The 20,890-nt window shown below is 33.4% G+C and overlaps 2 protein-coding genes across 2 annotated transcripts; both read right to left on the bottom strand.

Moving 5' to 3' along the window:
- LOC145628249 (uncharacterized) lies at positions 1-3,645 on the bottom strand. The gene is made up of 3 exons (XM_081680547.1): positions 3,630-3,645; positions 1,267-1,406; positions 1-822 (listed from the first exon to the last, which is right to left on the bottom strand). Exons 1-3 carry the CDS (start codon positions 3,643-3,645, stop codon positions 1-3), a joined length of 978 nt encoding a protein of 325 aa, XP_081536673.1.
- Positions 3,646-3,993: 348 nt separating this feature from the next.
- LOC145628248 (uncharacterized) lies at positions 3,994-4,731 on the bottom strand. Its single transcript, XM_081680546.1, has one exon. It carries the CDS (start codon positions 4,729-4,731, stop codon positions 3,994-3,996), a length of 738 nt encoding a protein of 245 aa, XP_081536672.1.
- Positions 4,732-20,890: the final 16,159 nt, after the last annotated feature.

Genomic DNA, 20,890 nt, shown 5'->3' with positions numbered 1-20,890 from the left:
CTAGTTGCTAAGGACATTGAGAAGAGTTGATCTGGTCTTCACCAAATGCCTAAACAATGATTCTAAAACTTCGTCGATTTCTTGAATTTCTGACTCTAAATTTACTAGTTGTGACATATCAACATTCTCTTTCTTCACAAGAAGAGCATCAACAACATCAAAGGAAGTTGCTGCTTTCTTCTCAGATCTTTGGCTAAAGAAAGACCAGCTACTCTTCTGTGATCCGCCGATGTAAGACAACAAGGAGTTAAAGACTTCAGCAGTCAATGCTTGCACATCCTTGAGCATGCTCTCAATGGCAACGGGCTCAACTGCATTGATATCTTTCAAGCACTTCTTGATTGTCTTCTTGGATGCTCTTCTTGTTTTTAGGTATTCAGCGACTTCATTGGTAATGTCAAGTTCACCATTGCACCTTCTTCGAAGAACTGATTGAATGTTTTGGATCTGTTCCTTTGACACTGCCAAGACATCTCGAGATGTTGAGCAAATGTCAATGAGTCTTAGAGATCCATCCAATACTTGTTGAGATTGAGATAAGGTTTTCTGATTTTGGGGCAATTGAAGAAAGTCTTCAACTGATTTGTATAAATCATTTAGACCACTAAGTTTGGTGGTCAAGGATGAAGTAGAAGCAGCTTGAGAAGACCTCAATCTGTTTAATTGTTGATCCAACTGCTCAGAAACGGGGTGAGAGTTTGAGGGGAAACTGAAAGATCGAGTGTGGATAGAAGCCATTTTGATATTGTTTTTAAGTTTGTTAAGAGGCTTAGAGTTATAAGATTGAAGTTTTGAGTTGTTGAATATCTCATTCTTCAGCCTCTATTTATACCAAAGTAAGAGAAGACAAAAGGAATCAAAATATTAAATGAGACTCAGAGAGATAACATGCTCTTACTTGGGCTCGTTTCAAATTGTCTCTTCACAGCAAACTAGCCAACTCATGAATTGTTTACGATGAACTTTGCTTACAATACACAAGTAGTTGATATAAATTAAAGAAACGAATTGCAGGATTTTTTGTCATACAACAACCAGTACAATCTGCAAGATGATGTCTTATTTTAATCCGTTGTTTCGTTTATGTCTAACTCTTCAGCTAATATAATTCCTGCATTCCCTGGTTGCAGAGTAAATCATGTGGTGATCAACTATTATATTTAGAGATAAAATGGAGGTATCATGATCCTATAAATGCGCTATACACGAGTGGGAATGGCGAGTACTTATCTCTCCTTCGCTGCAATGCAAACTCCAGAACCGTACCCTTTGTGTTCCCTGCTCATTTGCTGCAATGCAAACTTCATCAGTCATCCATGTTCCATGCTCAACTGCTGCAACGCAAAGTCCATTACCCAACCGTGTTCCATGCTTGCAATACAAACTCCAGAACTCGACCGTGTTCCCTGCTCATTTCATTGCAAACTCCATAACCAATCCTGCAATCCAATCTCACACAATTGTAAGTCAATGTACAAAGCCCCAATTCAGTTGATGCTGAAAGAAAATACACCATTACAACAATCAAAGCATTCCAAGAAGCAATATCTCACTTAGGCATTTCATCAAACACCTTGTGGGTGCAACAAATATATCAAAGGATGAACTCATTATGAACCTTGGGCAACAAAAGGTATCAAAAGGGGCATATATATAAGAAATTCATGATTATGTGAGGCCCAGAACATAAAGAAGAAGTGGATAAAAGCAAATTGAAAAGTTAGGGTTTTGGCATAAATTCAAATGATGGTATTAAAATCATACAAGTATAATAGAAAGTTGTAAATGAAATTGAAGATGAGATTGCAGTTTCTACTGCAGTATAGTTTTGATGAAGATGACGATGATCTGGTGGAACTGCCCATAATGTAGAAGAGTTTGGGCCGGTTTCTATGATTTAATATAATTGCGAAGGAAGGCGAATGTTTTTTCACAAGAATACAAGATAGTAAAATACTACATTGTACTCCCTCTGTCCCTTTATTATAACTTTATAAGTCTATTTCAATATTTATTACTTACGTGATAAAAGAAATCGGCTTCTAACTTAAGGACGAAGGGAGTACCTACTATTCACTAACTAAAGGAGCAATATAGCTTCGGATCACCAGCTTGAGGAGAAGACACATGTCTGTGATAATATGATCAATCAGCCACGGGGTAGCCCATGAATCTTAAATGGAATTGATAACTACTTGGTAGCTTTGTTCAATCACAAGAAGGGTGCCCTTGTGAAGAAAAGAAGATTAATTCTCAACTATGAAGGCAAAGCTAATGTGGTGAATTGAAAATTCAAAGTATAAATTAATTCTCAAACATGTATGACTTCTCTCTTATAATCAACTGACACCTTACTTAGAGATGTTAATTCGGACACTTGGGTCAACGGTCAAGTTCAGTGAGGTCAGGTCTATTCTTCATAATGCAAAATTATTGTGTTCATATAGGTTGAAATCTGAATCGAATTTTTAGGTCAAATAAGCACTCAAATTAGATTTCGTATGTTTTGGATTAATTGTAACACTAATAAATTCATTTTTTTTGGATTAATTGCAAGGACTTCCTTATTGGAAAAGAAACACCAATATAATTGCTCCATTTTTTTATGCTAATCTTGTTCTTCTATTTCACACAACATAATTTTACTCAACTCTACAACTACATCTTACAAAAAAATTTCACTTATAACCCCACATTACGTTACAAAATCTTAATTTATTTCACATACCTATATATATTTTCTTAAACTATATGCAGTGCAATGTAGGATTAATCTAAAGCAGATTAATTTATAAATACTATCCTTCATTTTTACATCAAGTACATGAAGAAGCTAAGTATATCAATGCAGAGGATAGTAGATAGATTTCTTACCTTAAGTGTTACTCATCACAGATCTTATACAAGTAAAAACCAATAGAGATGAACAAAATTCAATTTATGTACTAATCTTATAATTATTAATGATAACTTATGATTTGCATGAGTTGCAATAAACTTCAAATAAAAAGAAAAAATCATTTTGTTATGCAATTAACTAATCTTTTTCATAAAGCATTTCTTTACATAAATTAAACAAAGTTAGAGAAGTCAAAATGCAAATCTCGTTTATACATTAAGGTAAGAGAGGACAAGTAATGGAATCTTATATTAATCCCAGAAAGATTACATGATTTTATTTTTATATAAAGGGCTTCCATGGTTATGTTTCATATTGTCTCTTTCTAATCAGCTGGCCAGCTAACTATAGCACGAACGATGCTTGGATAATTGATTATTGGATTGTATATAATGATCTTACGTACAATGTCATATACTGCACCCTGTACGTCTATCACGATCCTAAGCAACAGCTACACACGAGTGTAAACAACTCTATTTATCTACTAATGGTTAGCAATTGACATGTATTTTAAATGGATTATTGAGTAAAATTTGAAGAACTCCCTTTAAAAATGTAACAACTCGTGTGTATGATCCTAGAATAAAGGTGAATGCCTGACTGTAGGAGACCATGCAATCTCATGCATTCATGCTGCAATATATATTGAAGCTCCTGCAGACAAATGGAATATTAACAGCTAATGAGCTGAGAATTCATGAGTCGATTCAAGTCGTTCAACGCGTACCTTCACATGGAGTCATTATTGGGATATTCAACATTCATTTAATCATAATATCTTTTAAGGGAAAATGATCTTATTTATTTAGTCCAATTTTTTAAAAAATCGTGAAAGAGAAACCCTTTTTTTACCATAGATGATTTCATATTAGAAATAATTAACTTGAGTTAATCATGTCTTTTGTACTGTCAAGTTTGTTTAACCATTTTCAGGCTTCAAGCCTCTGGTAACTATAGTAAGATTGACTGAATGATTGAAAGCATAAACTTAAAGAACACAGATATAATTAGAGAGAATTGTATGTATAGTATATTCATTTGTATGTATATTCACAGTATCAAAAAATTTTGTACAAGGATGAATTTCTATTCTAGTTGCTAAGGACATTCAGAAGAGTTGATCTTGTCTTCACCAAATGCCTAAACAATGCTTCCAAAACTTCGTCAATTTCTTGAATTTCTGACTCTAAATTTACTAGTTGTGACATATCAACATTCACTTTCTTCACAAGAAGAGCATCAACAGCATCAAAGGATGTTGCTGCTTTCTTCTCAGATCTTTGGCTAAAGAAAGACCAGCTACTCTTCTGTGATCCACCGATGTAAGACAACAAGGAGTTAAAGACTTCAGCAGTCAACGCTTGCACATCCTTGAGCATGCTCTCAATGGCAACGGACTCAACTGCATTGATATCTTTCAAGCACTTCTTGATTGTCTTCTTGGAAGCTCTTCTTGTTTTTAGGTATTCAGCGACTTCATTAGTAATGTCAAGTTCACCACTGCACCTTCTTCGAAGAACTGATTGAATGTTTTGGATCTGTTCCTTTGACACTGCCAAGACATCTCGAGATGTTGAGCAAATGTCAATGAGTCTTAGAGATCCATCCAATACTTGTTGAGATTGAGATACGGTTTTCTGATTTTGGGGCAATTGAAGAAAGTCTTCAACTGATTTGTATAAATCGTTTAGACCGCTAAGTTTGGTGGTCAAGGATGAAGTAGAAGCAGCTTGAGAAGACCTCAACCTGTTTAATTGTTGATCCAATTGCTCAGAAACGGGGTGAGAGTTTGAGGGGAAACTGAAAGATCGAGTGTGGATAGAAGCCATTTTGATATTGTTTTTAAGTTTGTTAAGAGGCTTAGAGTTGTAAGATGGAAGTTTTGATTTGTTGAATATCTCATTCTTCTGCCTCTATTTATACCAAAGTAATTGAAGACAAAAAGAATCAAAAATTAAATGAGACTATGTGAGATAGCATGGACTTCCTTGGGGTTGTTTCACGATGTCTCTTGTCAGCAAACTAGCCAACTCACGAATCGATTGATCATAACATTTTCTGTTAATATAATATAACTCATATCAATTAATAAAATGAAATGAAGGAAATTTTGTTGTAGAACCACCACTACAAAATCTGCTATAGATGTCCTATTTTAATGTAGCATCTTTCAGCTGTTTGTTCTCCGTCTTTCAACTCTCAAACAGCTAATATATAATTTCAAATCATGGGGTGACCAACTGTAGAATTTTGCAACAAAATGTAGGTATCATGATCCTATAAATGCGCTATACACGAGTGGAGATGAGGAGTACTTATCTCTCATTTGCTGCAATGGAAACTCCATAACCCGTCCGTGTTCCACGCTTTTTCGGTGCAATGCAAACTCCACAACTCGTCTGTCGGTCTGTGCTCCTTGCTCTAAAACTCGTCCGTGTTCCATGATCTTTCACTGTTATGCAAACTGCATAACCCATCTGTCGTCTGTCGCGTCTGTATTCCTTGCTCATGGCCGCAAATGGCATAACCGTTCTCTGTTTGCCATCCTCAGCAGCTGAACATTGAATACTACAGAGCAGTATACCACAACCCATCTCACCATATTGACGCTGTATCGATGAATCAAACCATTTTTTATTTTTACCATACATATCAATCACTGCATTACACACTAATTTAGCACTAGAACTTAATTATGCCTCATTTCCAAAATTCCTCCTATAAGCTGAAAAGCGTTCCAAGAAGAAACTTTTCTCTTAGGCATTTTATCAAACACCTTCTCGGCACTCAGCAAATCGGGTTTTATGCAACAAATGTAATCAAATTATATTCGGATGATGTGAAAAGGGGCAAGATGCAGTTACATGTTAGTTGAAGGAGACGGCAGTAGGCTCGAGAAGTTTGAAAAGAATGAGCAGAGGTTCTGAGATTAGAAACATCAATTCGGGTATTAAGGTTGTGTTTGGATCGAGGTTCTTTAGGGTTGATAAAGTCTCCAAATTAGATTTATTTTGACAAATTAAGGTTAAATTTATTAAATTTTGGTCCGAGTACAATTAAGTTGGATGGTAGGTAAAATTGGGCTTAGGCGAGGCGAAGGTTGAGTTTTTTTTTAGATAATTAGATTAGGTTAATTTCAAGTTTGGTCATTTTTAAGCTTGAGTCTAGTTCAAGTCATATCAAAATATTAACTCAAATCAAGTTTGATTCAATTCATTTTTCAATCAGGACATATTTGTATTTTTTTTTTTTTTAAAGAGACAAATTTATATCAATATTAATAACTATGCTACTAATAAATAAATAATTGTTGGTGTTAAATTATATATATATTGGTGATTATTACTAGAACGTGAACTATACTACTATAGTAAGTGGTAACTATTATAGAACCTGTGCAATTGCACAATTTTAAAAGTTCAAATTGAATACTATATCCTTGAAAATTCAAAATTATAGTTATAAATTTAATCCACATTAGTAAAAGCCTATATTATTCATTATTTTATAACAATAACTAGTGAGTAGCCTTGGCGTTGCCCCAGGCTGTTACTGTTGTAGACGTGCAATTGATAAATATTTTTAAAGGCTTTTTAAAACTCCAATTGTCATTGTCATACCAAAATTGAGTTACTCTTTGAATATTTTTATTTTTATTAATTGAATTTTGTTGTTGGCACTTATATTTACATATAAATAACATAGTTGATATTGGTTTAGATGGTTAAATAGTCATATGTCTTATAATATCCTTATGTTTCCTTTTAATAGATTAGTATAGATAGACCAAAATATAGACGTAACTTTAAATTATTGTTGGTTTTTTTGTTTAGGGAAATCATACATTAGATCATTAAATGAAGTTGAATTCATAGTAGTGCCAAATAAAATCTCATACACAACAACATTTGGACATGTCCTAAACAACCTCATTAAGTCACCATCATCATCTATTGGCCAGTGTTTATCTCATCTATAAGCATAAGCAAAAATAGGGTTCAGTATAACTACTCCCTTTTTTTGTAACTTATTTTCAAATTCTATGATTAAATCCATTAAGTTACATTCATCAGGGTCCACTAACTCCACTTCAATATCAATTCTATGCACCTTCTACTTAAATCGAATTGAAACACAACTTTCTCATTCTCATTCATTCTGCAAAATCAGTATACAATCACTTAATTTAACCACATCAAAACATCACAATACAATTTCACACACAACACCAATTTTAATATCTGAAAAGATCTAAAATTTAGCAATCACTTTGCAAAATCAAAAATAACACTGTTACATGCAATCATAAACACAATTTCACAATCAAATGTATTTTAATATCAGAAAAAAAAAAATAGCAATCTAACATGATCATATGTAAATTAAGCATAATTCAGAGCTAAATTTAACGTTTGTTTAACGGCATGGTTACTGTAGCAATTAAGGTAAAATTATAGGGGTACCGCTGATAATGAAAGTTTAATGAAGAATACGTATCATTGATAAAAGTCAAAACGACAAGGGTATCATTGATAATTTCTCTTTTGTTTAAGTGATACATGTCACCACGAGATTGGGTTATAACAAATAAATAAAAAACTTTTTAAAAAATTAAAAAAACCCGACCCCCAATCACAACAACCCCACCACCACCCATGTCCGGAGTCCCTCCTCCCACCGGATCAACTCAAGTTCCCAACCCCTACCTTGCCGCGCCTAGACCTTCTCCCTCGCCTGCACCGCCCTCCTCGGCTATACTGGTTGTTGTGGTCATGTGCTTTGCACGTGACAATTTTTAATTTGGCCAAAAAAAGTCAACACCGAAAAATGGTCAAAGAACTCTCGTCACAACCCGAATACGATATAAGGACCTTTTGTGTCACCTTTTTTTTTTAAATAAAAAGACCTTTCAAATAAAAAGGTCTACATAAAAGGACTGTTCTTACAAATTTTCCTATTTATTACTACCACTTTAAAATATGAAGTACAGACGACGTCTGTTAATAAATCAGATATGAAAGCGTGCACCGGTGCACATATAAGCTATAAGAATAGAAGTTATTATATCTTAAGACATTAAAATTTACTCTCTACGTTATTGTTTCAAAACAAAGAGCTTACCAATTGCATGTGGCTTGATTGAGTAGAAGGTTGTTTAGCTGCTTTACCCTCAACTCTATCCATTATGACTTAGCAAGGGATCATGTTCTTCTCTAGGGTTGTACCCCTGCAGTTCATCCAAATATAGATCTAATTAAGTATAAGACGGCTAATTGGTTTCTTATAGAACTAAGCCGCTCTCTTATAATACTCATATTGTTTCTAAATAATGGATACTTTCACGCTTAACATTGTAAAACTTAGAACATTATATATTTGTAAGAAAATTTATGTCATATAAACACATCATGTATGCTGAGACAAATCAATTGAGACAAATTAAATAACAATTCAATCAAGAAATAAAAGGTACAATTAGTGGTGATAATATAATGACAATATCAAAACTTACCAATTCCAGCAGACGCATTGGGTCTCTACACTCCTTATTTGCAGCAGGGAACAACTTGTCCATGACTTGATACAAGAATCTCTTATTGATTGAAATTACTATGAGTGAACTTATAATAACAATAATAACAACGGCAACCCACAAGGACTTAGGGGCTATAACCGTGTAAACGCCAGTTAGAAAAGCCAATAAGGTGCAATTGAGCGCCACCCTAAGTAACACCATGCTTCGATCGATCAATATTAGTGACTTACTAGAATTGTAGACCATGGACCATGTGAGACAAATCAGCACCAACATTGAAAAAAACAAGGCCAGTGTATCCGATAGCAAAAATACTAAAAAAGATGCATTTTTGGCCAAAAGTGCCTCTCCGGTACCCTGATTGAATCCACCTGGGAGAGTGAATCCTGCAGTGAATGTAATTGTGGCTAGTAGAGCCGCTACCACAAATAGTGAAGTTCGTACATCTAACAAATTCGTCTTATGCTTGAAGTATGTTGTTTTTATATTTGGATTAAGTCCATTTCTTTTGCACATCTGACACTGTAATGAATCATAATTCATAACATTATTAATCTAAAAAAAATATAAATGTAATACTGAATAATCATGAAAGTCATTGTTCACACCAATTATCTATTTTGATTTTCATTGATACTAATATAGTAGTCACACCACCTAGTAAATTTTAGTACAAAAGTCAACGTGTCAAAAAAATTAACCAATGAGATTGTGACACGTGTCTCAAGTAACCTGTAAACCAGGTTACCAACCGGTTTTGTATCATTTTTGGCAGATGCATGTGAAATGTAGCGTTATTTTGGAAAAATCAAAAGGACGTGCTATTATTGAAATACCATCCAAAGGTGGTATTATTCTGGACAAATTTTCCAAAAAATTATATAATACATAAGTCAAAAGTCATACCTTATAGGTATCATGTTCAATGCATATCACAGAATAAGTATTTTGTTCCAATTACCTTATAGATATCATGTTCAATGTAAATCACATACTAGTACTGTAGTACAAGTTGAAGTATATTCTACCAAATAACATATGTAAGTGTCTCACATTAATAAAAGTTGAGAGAGTCAAACACTTTATAAGGCTAAGAAGAGGAGCTAAACCTCCTATTGTCTTATGGTTTTGGGATGGACTTTTTTTTTGGTCTTGTGAAATGGACTCTCTCTTAGTTGCGGATGCGGCCTGCTAGACCCATGTTTAAGAGTACGTACATGTTATGCCAGTGTGTAATTTGTTAAGTTTACTAGTGCAAATCAATGAACAAAGGCAAAGTGCAAGTTAATTAAAAGAATTACTCGTCTAAAAGTAGTTATGAAAAGAAATCATACCCATGCTTCCTGATTCTTGCATACATGTGCCAGCAAGTCCATGGCAGTTACATTTTGGTGGTCGTTGATGTCATATATAATTTTATCCATGTTGAGCAACACTTCGGTCAAGTATATGTCTTCTCTTCGTATTGCTTTGTGTAAAGGTGTTTCTGCTTGGGAATCTTGAACATTGAGCAAATCCTTCATGCGTGGAATCTTAAGAAACTCTTCATACTCCGTTACATTTTGGAGTCGAATATGATGCAAAGGAGAATCCTTGTGTTCAGTACAAAAATCTCGAAACGCACCCGGATTATGCTCGATGAAGGCACGTATAGCCGAGACATGACCATTCTCACATGCTTTTATCCAAGCAAAGGGTGCTCTACTGAACACATATGGATCTTTTTTCAGAACTGCTTTTATAAACCAAGCAAGACCAACTTCATAAGCTTTATCCCAAGGTGATTGTCCGTTGTTATCTTTTTCGGTGATAAATACTGGTGCTTCATTAATTAGCCATGTCCCGAACTCTATATCTATATATTTTCATGTTCTACAAAACATTAGTACATTATAATACAAACAAAGTACTCACAAAAGCACATATGTTTTCTTCGTCGATACATTAATAAGTATTTATTGTTAAAGTTTATCAGACAAATCAATCAAGAACATATACTCGCTCTGTCTTTTTATTTATGGGGATGCCCCACTTTTTCATGGTGAATAAACCAACAATTTATTTAATTGTGCAGCCCACAATAATGAAAAAGTTGTTGATTTATTCACGAAAATGCCCCCATGAGAAACAAATTTTGTTTCTCAATATGAGACACAAATTTTGTCTCTCAATATGAGACACATGAAATTTCCCTTTATTTTTGCACCATATATATGACTCATAAACCTCTCACATAAAATGAGCCAGTATATGGTGCCAAAAAAAGGAAACAGAGGGAATATGTTTTAAGGAAAAAACCTGTTAATCCATGATTCACTACACATAACTAAGTACAAGCTAAGTATGACAAAGAATTAAATCTTACAAAAATACCTGTTATACTTGGAGCCAGATGCAATATATTCCGACCTTTAGAGGAATCTGTTACAAATTTGGTCCAACTTTCCTTGGCTAATCTAGCCAATATCTCTTTGGATACTTGAGAGCAATTATTCTGTATAGCAAGAAACAAAGTAGAGTGCTCCGGCTCATAATGGTCTAATAGTGTATTAATGAGATCACCCTTATATAGTGATAGTATGTATAGGGCAAGTTTTTCACGTTGGTTGAGTATTGCCAAGTGAAGAGGACCTTGATAGTGTTTATTCTTTTGAAACCATGGAATTATACTAAGATCACTCACATTCCAATTAGGCATTTCTTCTTTGTAAGCATCTACCATGAGCTCTACAACTTGTTCCGTTGTTTCATGAGTCGTAGTTGCAGCAACATGAAAAGGGGTGTCGCGGTGTTTGTAATCTGTAGCACCAATAAGTTTGCTGAAATAACCTCTCCACTTACTTGTGAAAAAGTACTCAAATGGCCATACTTCGCCGTTTCTTATCCAACTATGTAATATCGTGATTCCCCCTCTATCAACTCTTTTGAACAACTCAGGATGACCTTCAATTAGCTTTTTACAAAAGTCTCCTGCTTTAGAAGAAACAAAGAAATAATGCTAAATGAAATTTTAATTGCTTTTAAACATACTCGGTGCTAACTGAGCAGAGCAACTCACGAGCAGCTCAAACTCGACTCAAGTTGGCTCGTGCTCGCTCGAATCTGCTCAAAACTCGATAGTGTACAAAAAAATTCAATATTTTTCACTATGTTTAAAAACAAATTTTACAACACTTAATAAATTTAAAATAATACACTAAAGTAGGAAAAACTCATATAGAGAGGAAAATATATATAATCAACAAATGTTTGAAATTCAAGGTAAGTGACTTAAATCTTTAAACGAGCAGCTTGTGGTCGACTCGCTCGATTAGCACCCAGTATAGTATAATATGTAGAGCTAGTAAAAAAGAATGAAGACAATGCTATACTAGGTACTACATTACAGATCTGTACTAGTAGTCGAAATTTTAAGATATAATAGTACAAGAGATAACGAGAGAAAGAAGTTGACTTACTTGTGCATAATGGTGCCAGATGCAAGACATTTTGTTGATCATTAATAAAAACTTGAGTCCAACCTTGTTTAGTAACTATGGCTAAAATCTTTTCTGCAACTTCATGGCATCTCTTCTCGATAGCCAAGAACATAACATTTTTCTGGCATTTAACGACCGCATTTTCATCAACTGACAATATATACATTGCAAGCTTTTCATACTGACGGTCTATTGCCAACGACAAAGGTGTATGTCCTTTATTATTCTCAACCAACCAGGGCAGTTGATGTTGTGAGATGCTCGAGTACTCTTGTGTTGACACTTCTTGGTTGTATATATCTATGAGAAATTGTGATATTTCAATACCAAATTCTTCACTAGTAGTAAACTCAGCTAAAATATGTAGAGGGTTGCCACCACTGGAATTTATTTGCATGGTTAATTCCACGAAAACCCTCTTTACATCCAAGATGATATCATTGCTCTTTAGAAAACTTTTAAATAGCCACAATTTGCCACCTTTTGCCCAATTATGGAATATTGATGAATGTCCTTTGTTGCTCTTTTGTTTTATATACTTTAGCTCTCTTTGAATCAGCTGTCTAAAGATTTCTTCTGCTTCTTCTGTAATCAATAGACGTAGAATATGATAGTAAAAATTAGATGATTGAACAAAAATCTATTAAAAATACAATCTATCAAATAGACAAATAAGAGGGCAAATACAAGTTTATCTGCCAGATAAACAATTTTTTGTTAATTTGGTGGCATTTCTGTAAATATATTGAAAAGTCGTAGTCATTTATTCAGTACTTTTAATGAGTTGTCCAATTACTGTTTGCAACTTGCATTTACTAGTTTAGTGAAGAAATTACATATGTATCCCTCAACTAGTACATGAAAAGACACATGCACCCCTCTACTGATACTTGAAAAGACGATTAAACCCCATTTTGTTTATCTAGGCAGAGCTCGACATAGTACATAACAACATCATAATATATAAGCCCTTGTTCAATTCAACATATTTATTTATTTCAGAAAAAAAAAAATTCAGATCAAATCAAATCAGACACAGAATAAATCAAATAGAACAACTTAAAAGAGGCAGATAAACAAATTGATTAAGAAACTACTCCATACCTGAGTAATCTAAGAAATGCATGAAATGCAAAGGAGTGGAACCATCAACCCCGGAGCAACTAATAGAGTGGGGAGAGCTGAGGATCTCCAAAGCTAATTTGACAAACTTTTTAAGAATAGCTTCGTAGAGTAAAGAGGAGCCACGGCGAGTAGGAATATTGGCATGTAACTCCGTATCCATTTTGAAAATTTCCAACGCACATTCTTCGTTAGCACTAACAAAAACTAGGTGACAAGGGATATGTCCTCTGTAATTTTTTTGTAGCCAAGGTCTTTTGGAATGATCAGATGGCAAATATTTTGATCTGAACACATTTAGAAACATCTTTACTATCTCGACGTTACCAACCCATGCCGCTTCATGAAGGGGGTTAAACGAAGCATTTAGAATGTTGTCTGTTTTATCACATGGTTGGAGTAGGAGTTGTTGGGTGTCTTCGATTGGTAACATACCAATTGCTTCTCTGATAAACTCTTCTTGATTTTCCCTCGTTGCTATGTGGAAGATGTTGCCGTGATAGTACCTATCGTCGTCCCAAGGGTAGAAACTGGTGTAGTATTGGATGGGCTTTTTGGACTCGACGCATTTTTTTAGGAACTCTACATCTCCATACACTGCTGCTTCCTTCAGCTTTTGGACTTCTAGAGATGCCATGGTTTTTCTAAGCTAGTCTTTCAACTTTTCCGTTTTTAAGTATTTGAGATGCGATGTTGTTGGTGTAGTGGTGATTGGAATTGCACTTGATAGGGAGGACCTGTGTTCGATCTCCTGCAATAACAATTAGGAGGAGACTTGAACCTAATTACCCAAAACTGATCTCCGAATTCGAATTAGCCCAAAACGGGTGGAACCCACAATTAAAAAAAAAAAAAATACTAATGTCGTCTAATGTAAATGTGACTACATTGGTAAGAGGGTCCACTGTCACACGCTCACTGTGCATCATACTAATTTATTTTTAATCGTTTTGTTTGTTCTTAACATAGGATACGTTATACTCATGAAATAACGAGATTCTTAATTGAATATAATTCTAGTGCTTTGGAGGAAGTTTGTTTGAATTTTCCTAGGTTAATGGCCAATGCAAGCATGTGCGATTGGCTCCATACAACCTTAGTGATTGCATAATTACCTGTCCTATAAACTTGTCGTCATGAAAAGATGTGTCATTGGTTATAAACAAGTCGATTTGTCCAGTGACAATGCAAGGGGCTGGATCATCGTCCTAACTCCTAAGTTACAACGACGATGAAGTTGCACCATATATAAAACGATATACATGAATTTTTTGGAGAAATAAATTTTTCACAAGGCATATGAGAAGTAGGCCCAGTTCACTTCACCTTACAAAAATAATGTTAAGTAAAAATAATTTCAGTTCAGTAAAAATAAGTTCATTTCAGTAAAATTAATTTTAGTTCAGTAAAAATAATTTCAGTTCAGTAAAATTCAGTTTTCTTAAAGAAGAATTATAATAGAAAATCAATGAAAAATAATTTCAGTTAAGTGAAAATAATTTCAGTTAAGTGAAAATAATTTCAGTTTAGCAAAATTAAGGTGAAGAGAACAGGGTTGTAGTTTATATAAAATGAACATAACTAAAAATTTTGAAAGGCATAACTAAAAATGAACAAGTTATGGAAGAACTTCATGTCATATCTCAATATCAACATGCATCTTCAGGACAAACGTTTAAGTAAGGCGGATCTTTTGCCAAAATAGCTACTTTAGCCAAAATATTTACCAAAATGGCTATTTTTAAAATGTAATTCCCAAACTAGCTATAACATTTTTTTAGATAAAAACTAGCTATAACATTGACTAAATAATACATTACCATTTAACCGTCATTTATAAATTTTGGAAATTTGTGTTTTACCAAATGAATTTTTTTTTTGTTTTGTTTTTAATTTATTTTTAATTAAACCCACTAGCTACATACTCTTGCCCGTAAGGGTGTTTGATGAAATACCCAAATGAAGTTCACTACATTGATAAGCTTCAAAGTCTAATATGATCTTCACCTATATTGGATAATTACAATATGCAATCAAGTGATTTTTTGTACTAAATTAACAGAATAATAATTTTTTTATAAGGTTTAATTATAGCATACTCTTTGACATTTAAAAAAAAAAAAAAAGCATGCTCTTTAAATTTGTTCATCATCTACAGTTACATAATCTACAAATACATATGCAAAAAAAGTTTTTTATTCAATCAAATATGCAATTAAAAAATATAAACAACACAGTATACATAATTATAAATTATAGAATGATGAGAAGTATCTAGCTTTAATCAAAGATTTAAAAGAGGGTATTGGATCAATTGAAAACTTGTGGCAAAGTGTGAAGGTTAAACCTAATTCCAAATAAAATTGTTTGATTATATTCAATAGTGTTTTTTTTTGTTTTTGTTTTTTTTTTAAAAAAAATTAAATAAAATTCTTCTGCAAAACCGGTTCAAATGAAATGAGGAAAAAGAATAATGTTCCATATCTTTTGCATATTATAGTCAATATTATAGCTAGTTTGGGAATTAATATTTTAAAATAGCCATTTTGATAAATATTTTTGTTAAAGTAGCTATTTTGGTAAAAAGATCCAAGTAAGGTTGTGTTGTGTACATCAGAATATCATATATAAAGTTGCCATAATGTGATCAAAGTGATATTGATATAAAATATAATAAATAGCTATTTTTTATTGATAAAGCTATATTAAATTAGAAATTTACCTTGTAAAACTCACTCATAAGTCATAAGTGTAAATGTAACCTCATATATTCAATATGAAATTTATCCTTAAACATCATCTTTTGATGTGCAATAAAATTATATCAGGTAAAATATATCCCTAAGGCCCCGTTCTTTAGAGCTGCTTTGCTCTGCTGAAATCTGTTTTGCTCTGCTCTGCTGTGCTCTACTCTGCTTTGCTTCAATATGCTCTGCTCTGTCCTGTTCTGCTCTTCTCTACTTAAGATTAATACTTAATATTGAATTATCATAATAATAATTAATATTTAATAATAATAATTACTATTTAATAAGAATAATAATAATTAATTAATATTTAATAATAAATAATTAATATTTAATAATAATAATAATTAATATTTAATAATAATAATAATAATAATTATAACAATAATTAATTATTGATATTTAATAATAATAATAATAATAATTAATAATAATTAATAGTAATAATAATAGTAATTATACTAATATTAATAATAATACTTATAACTAATAATATTAATTATAATAACAATAATTGATTTTTATAATAACAATTAATATTAAGATAATACTAATTATTAATTTTTAATAATAATAATAGTTAAATAATATTTAATAATAATTATTATTATAATTAATATAATAATAATAATAATTAATATTTAACTTTAAAAATTCCATGATTATAATAATAATGCGATAATATTAGTAGTAGTAGTAGTAGTAGTAGTAGTAGTAGTAGTAGTAGTAGTAGTAGTAATAATAATAATAATAATAATAATAATAATAATAATAATAATAATAATAATAATAATAATAATAATAATAATTAATGTTTAATAACAATAATAATAATAATAATAATAATAAATAAATAAATACTAATAATAATAATAATAATAATGGTGGTGGTGGTGGTGGTGGTGGTTGTGGTGGTGGTGGTGGTGGTGGTAGTGGTAGTGGTATGTGGTAGTGGTATAATAATAATAATTATAATAATAATAATAATAATAATAATAAATATTCAATAATAATAGTAGTAGTGGTGGTGGTGGTGGTGGTGGTGGTGGTAGTATTAGTAGTAGTAGTAATAGTAGTAATAATAATAATAATAATAATAATAATAATAATAATAATAATAATAATAATAATAATAATAATAATAATAATAATAATAATAATAATAATAATAATAATAATAATAATCAAATCTGCTCGGCTCTGCTCTGCTGAAATCTGCTCTGCTCTGCTCTGCTTTGATTTGCTGAAATCTGCTCTGCTCTGCCTTGAATCTCAAAAGAACAGGGCCTAAGTAAGATTAAAAATAATCTCGAATCTGATTAAAAACAATCTAAAATTAGTCCAAATTTATCCGAAATTGGATGTTTTGCTAGATTTGTACACCCGGTGTTCAGCTCAGTTTCAGTGACACCTTTTCAGCGTAAGCTAAAACTACATATTTCATCATTTTGCTATACAATTAACTAATCCTTCACTGGCTGATACCTCAACTAACTAATCTAACATATCAAAGCATATCTTTGCATAGTCCTATGATGATATCATTGTAAACGTTAGGAAAATTTGCAAATTGCAGTCATTTAAAGTTCGTATTTTGCAAATTGCAGTCATTTGAAAATAAAATTGCAAATTGCAGCCCAAAAGTTCATATAAATTGTAAATTGCAGCCCGATTTATTTTTTCCATCGGTTTACAAGTTGAAAAGTTTTCGGTTAAGGTTTTAGGGGTCCGAATTGAGCTCGGAATCAGCAAAAAAATAACGCAAGTATCTCGTTTTGCGTAACAAAAATGTATCGATTTGTGGGAAACTGTAAATATGAGACACTTACGTTATTTTTTTGCTAATTCCGAGCTCAATTCGGGGCCCTAAGGGCTAAAATGACCCCTAAAACCTTAATCGAAGATTTTTCAACATGTAAACCGATGAAAAAATTGAATCGGGCTGCAATTCACAATTTATACAAACTTTTGGGCTGCAATTTGCTAATTTTCCTAAACGTTATGTTGCAGAAAATTCATCCACTATATCAGTTATATGTACTCGTCATTCCAATAATTATAGAGTATTAAAACATATTCCTGAACCTCAATCATAAATAAGTTTTTGGTAAAATGGTCCTATAACTAGGTTGGAATGTTTTGGATATGTTTGTTTTTACAAATTCAATTTTGAGTTCAAGTATAATTAAGTTGGATAATTGTAGGTAAAATTGGGCTTGGGCTTGGGCCATGCCTAGGTTCATTTATAATTACTTAATTAGGTTAGGTCAACTTCAAGTCAAACCATTTATGAGCTCGAGTGAGATTAAAATATCAATTCAAATCAAATTTGAATCAATATAATTTAGAATCAGGACAAGTTTGTATCAATATATATTAATAAAACTATTCGACTAATAATAATTTTCAAACAACTTTTATATGTTTATATCATTGTAAACAAATTAAGTTCAACCACTTAGGCCCTTTTTGGTTGAAGAGATTTGGCCGGGAAAAAAAAAGGTTTTAATATGTTTTCATGTTTGGTTTTGATTAATGACATGAAAATTTAAAGGAATGGAAGGGAAGTGAAAAAGGAAAGTCTATTTACAAATTTTCAGCTTTCCTTTCCTCTCAAAATTGGAGGAATTCAAATAGAAAGGGAAAATAAAGCATGTTTCCTTTCTCTTCCTTTCATTACCTTTCATTAACCAAACATTGGAAATAAAATCTCCTTCTTTTCCCCTCCCTTCCTTTCTCTTCTTTTCCTTTACTAACAATGAACCAAACAAAGCATTAAGGAGTTAAGGTTAAATATAGTTTCACTTGCTGCAGGTTGGTCAAAAAGAGATTGGGAAGTAAATGATTTAAAGGAAATTTTGACATTTGCTATCAGGGAAAATACCTATCTTTACATTTGCTACCGGTTAAAATTTTTTTTTTACTTTGTTACCACCTAAATCAGAGTTTGTTAAACATCACTACCACAACAAATTCCAGCCCTAAAAATAAATCAAAATTTTTTTTAAAAAAAAAAACAGCCACCCTCAAAAGCCCAGCCAATCCCGTCAGCCACCCTCCCCATGCCGGCGGCCGGCGGCCGGCGCCCAAAGATGCGGCTAGCGCCGGCGACCCCACCAGAATCAAACCCCTCCCCTCCCCTTCCCCTACCCAAAACCAAAACCCCTAACCATAAACCACAAGCCTGAAACCACCCTAAACGAGTTTTAGTTTCACTTATGGTAGTTTTGGGTGGCTCGGGAACCCCTTCGCACTACCTGTTGGATGCAATTTGTGGCTGATTGGTGGGCGTGAACTCCTTCGCACTGCCTGTTGGATGCGATTTGTGGTTGACTAAGAGGTGATCAAGGTGAGCCCGGCCCGTTGGATGGCCCTGACCCGTTTTGGGCGGACTTTGGACATAATTTTCCGACCCGAAAAATTAATTTTTTTGGGCGGGTTTAGGAATACATTTTTACACATATTTAGTTGATTTTTGAGGCTCGACCCGAAATTGGCCCGAAAAGCCCGCACGGCCCGACCATTTTGGGGCGGGTTTGGGCACAAAATTCCGGCCCGAAGCTTGGCCCGACCCGGTCCGGCTCGAGAAGTGGGCATAATTTTTTATCTTCGGCCCGGCCCGACCCGCCCAATGATCACCTCTAGGCTGACTAGAGAGCATGAACTCCTTCGCGCCGCCTGTTGGATGCGATTTGTGGCTGATTGGTGGGCGTGAGGGTTAGTGGCTGATTTGCGGCTGATTGAGTGTCGGTTTGGGGGAAGGGAGAGAATAAGGGTGGTGGGAGTGGGATGAGGTGGGTCGGCCGGCCGGCGCGACTAAGGGTATCTGGGGCGCTGGCCGAGGGTGGGGATGGGGGAGGGGGTTGCTGCTGAGGTGGGGAGGGGGTGGTGGCTGAAGGTAAGAGTGTACAAAAACTGGCCCGGACCTGAAAAACGACCTGAACCGGACCTGTTGGGACCGGACCTGATCCGGACCTGTAGATTCAGGTTCGGTCCCCGTCCTTGAAATTCAAGGATTCCGGGTTTCAAGTCCGGTCCGGGTAAAACCCGGAATTTAATTTTCAGGTCTGTACCTGAAACCGGTAAAGCTACTTTTTTTTTAATTAATAAGTTTAAACAGGTCCAAAAACATATCCAAACAGGTGCTTAACAGGTCTAAATTGGTCCAAACAGGTCTAAACAGGCCAGCAATTTTATATTATTTAAAAAAACGAAAAAAAATCAATAATCAGGTCTATTCAGGTCCAAACCCGGACCGGACCTGTTGATTCAGATCCGGTCTCCGGTCCTTGAAAATCAAGGATTCAGGTCCCGGTCCATTCATGTCCGGGTCATGTCCGGTCCAGTTTTGGATCGATGTACATCCCTAGCTGAAGGTGGTTGGGGAAGGAGTGGTGGCTGGATGGTGGTTGAGCGCCACTAACGGAAATAGTAATGGTGTAAGCATCAGTTAGTGATTTTTACCAAACTCTGATTTAGGTGGTAGCAAAGTAAAAAAAATAAATAAATAAATAAAATAACCGGTGATAAATGTGAAGGTAGGTGTTTTCCCTGGTAAAATGTAAAAATTTCCTAATTTAAATTGTCAATTACTCGTACTTCTCTATGTAGAATTTTGATAATTATACATCAATATATCGATAAACATAGTTAAATTGGGTCTTGTATTCTTGTTTTTTTTTTGGATAAAAGATAGATTGTATTCTTGTTGAAATTGTCTCGATAATGTATTTTCAAGATGCATATTTTTTATAACTAAATAATCAATTACATATTAATAAAAGCGAATCTAAAGGGACACTTGACAATATATTACTAAAAAATTACTTGCCAAAATTACTTTCTAAAAAAAACATTGTAATTATATAAAATAAAGGTTTGAATCTAGATTATGACTTTCATTTTATATAATTCTAAACTAAATTTCCAAACATATCAACTTGCACTATATAAATACAGAGTATTACATATTTAAATAATTTTTTATCATATGTTTGCGGTGTTTTAACATATTTCATGGGTTTTAATACTTGATCAATCGTTTCTTTTCTTTTTTTTTGTGTGTAATTGTTACTTCTTATATTTTTTTATTATAATTATTCAA

The sequence above is a fragment of the Chenopodium album genome, chromosome 4 (assembly GCF_948465745.1).
Source record: "Chenopodium album chromosome 4, dcCheAlbu1.1, whole genome shotgun sequence".
In the NCBI taxonomy this organism is placed as follows: Eukaryota; Viridiplantae; Streptophyta; class Magnoliopsida; order Caryophyllales; family Amaranthaceae; genus Chenopodium; species Chenopodium album.
The sequence above is the reverse complement of the archived record's forward strand: the minus strand, read 5'-3'. Positions and strand labels throughout refer to the sequence as shown.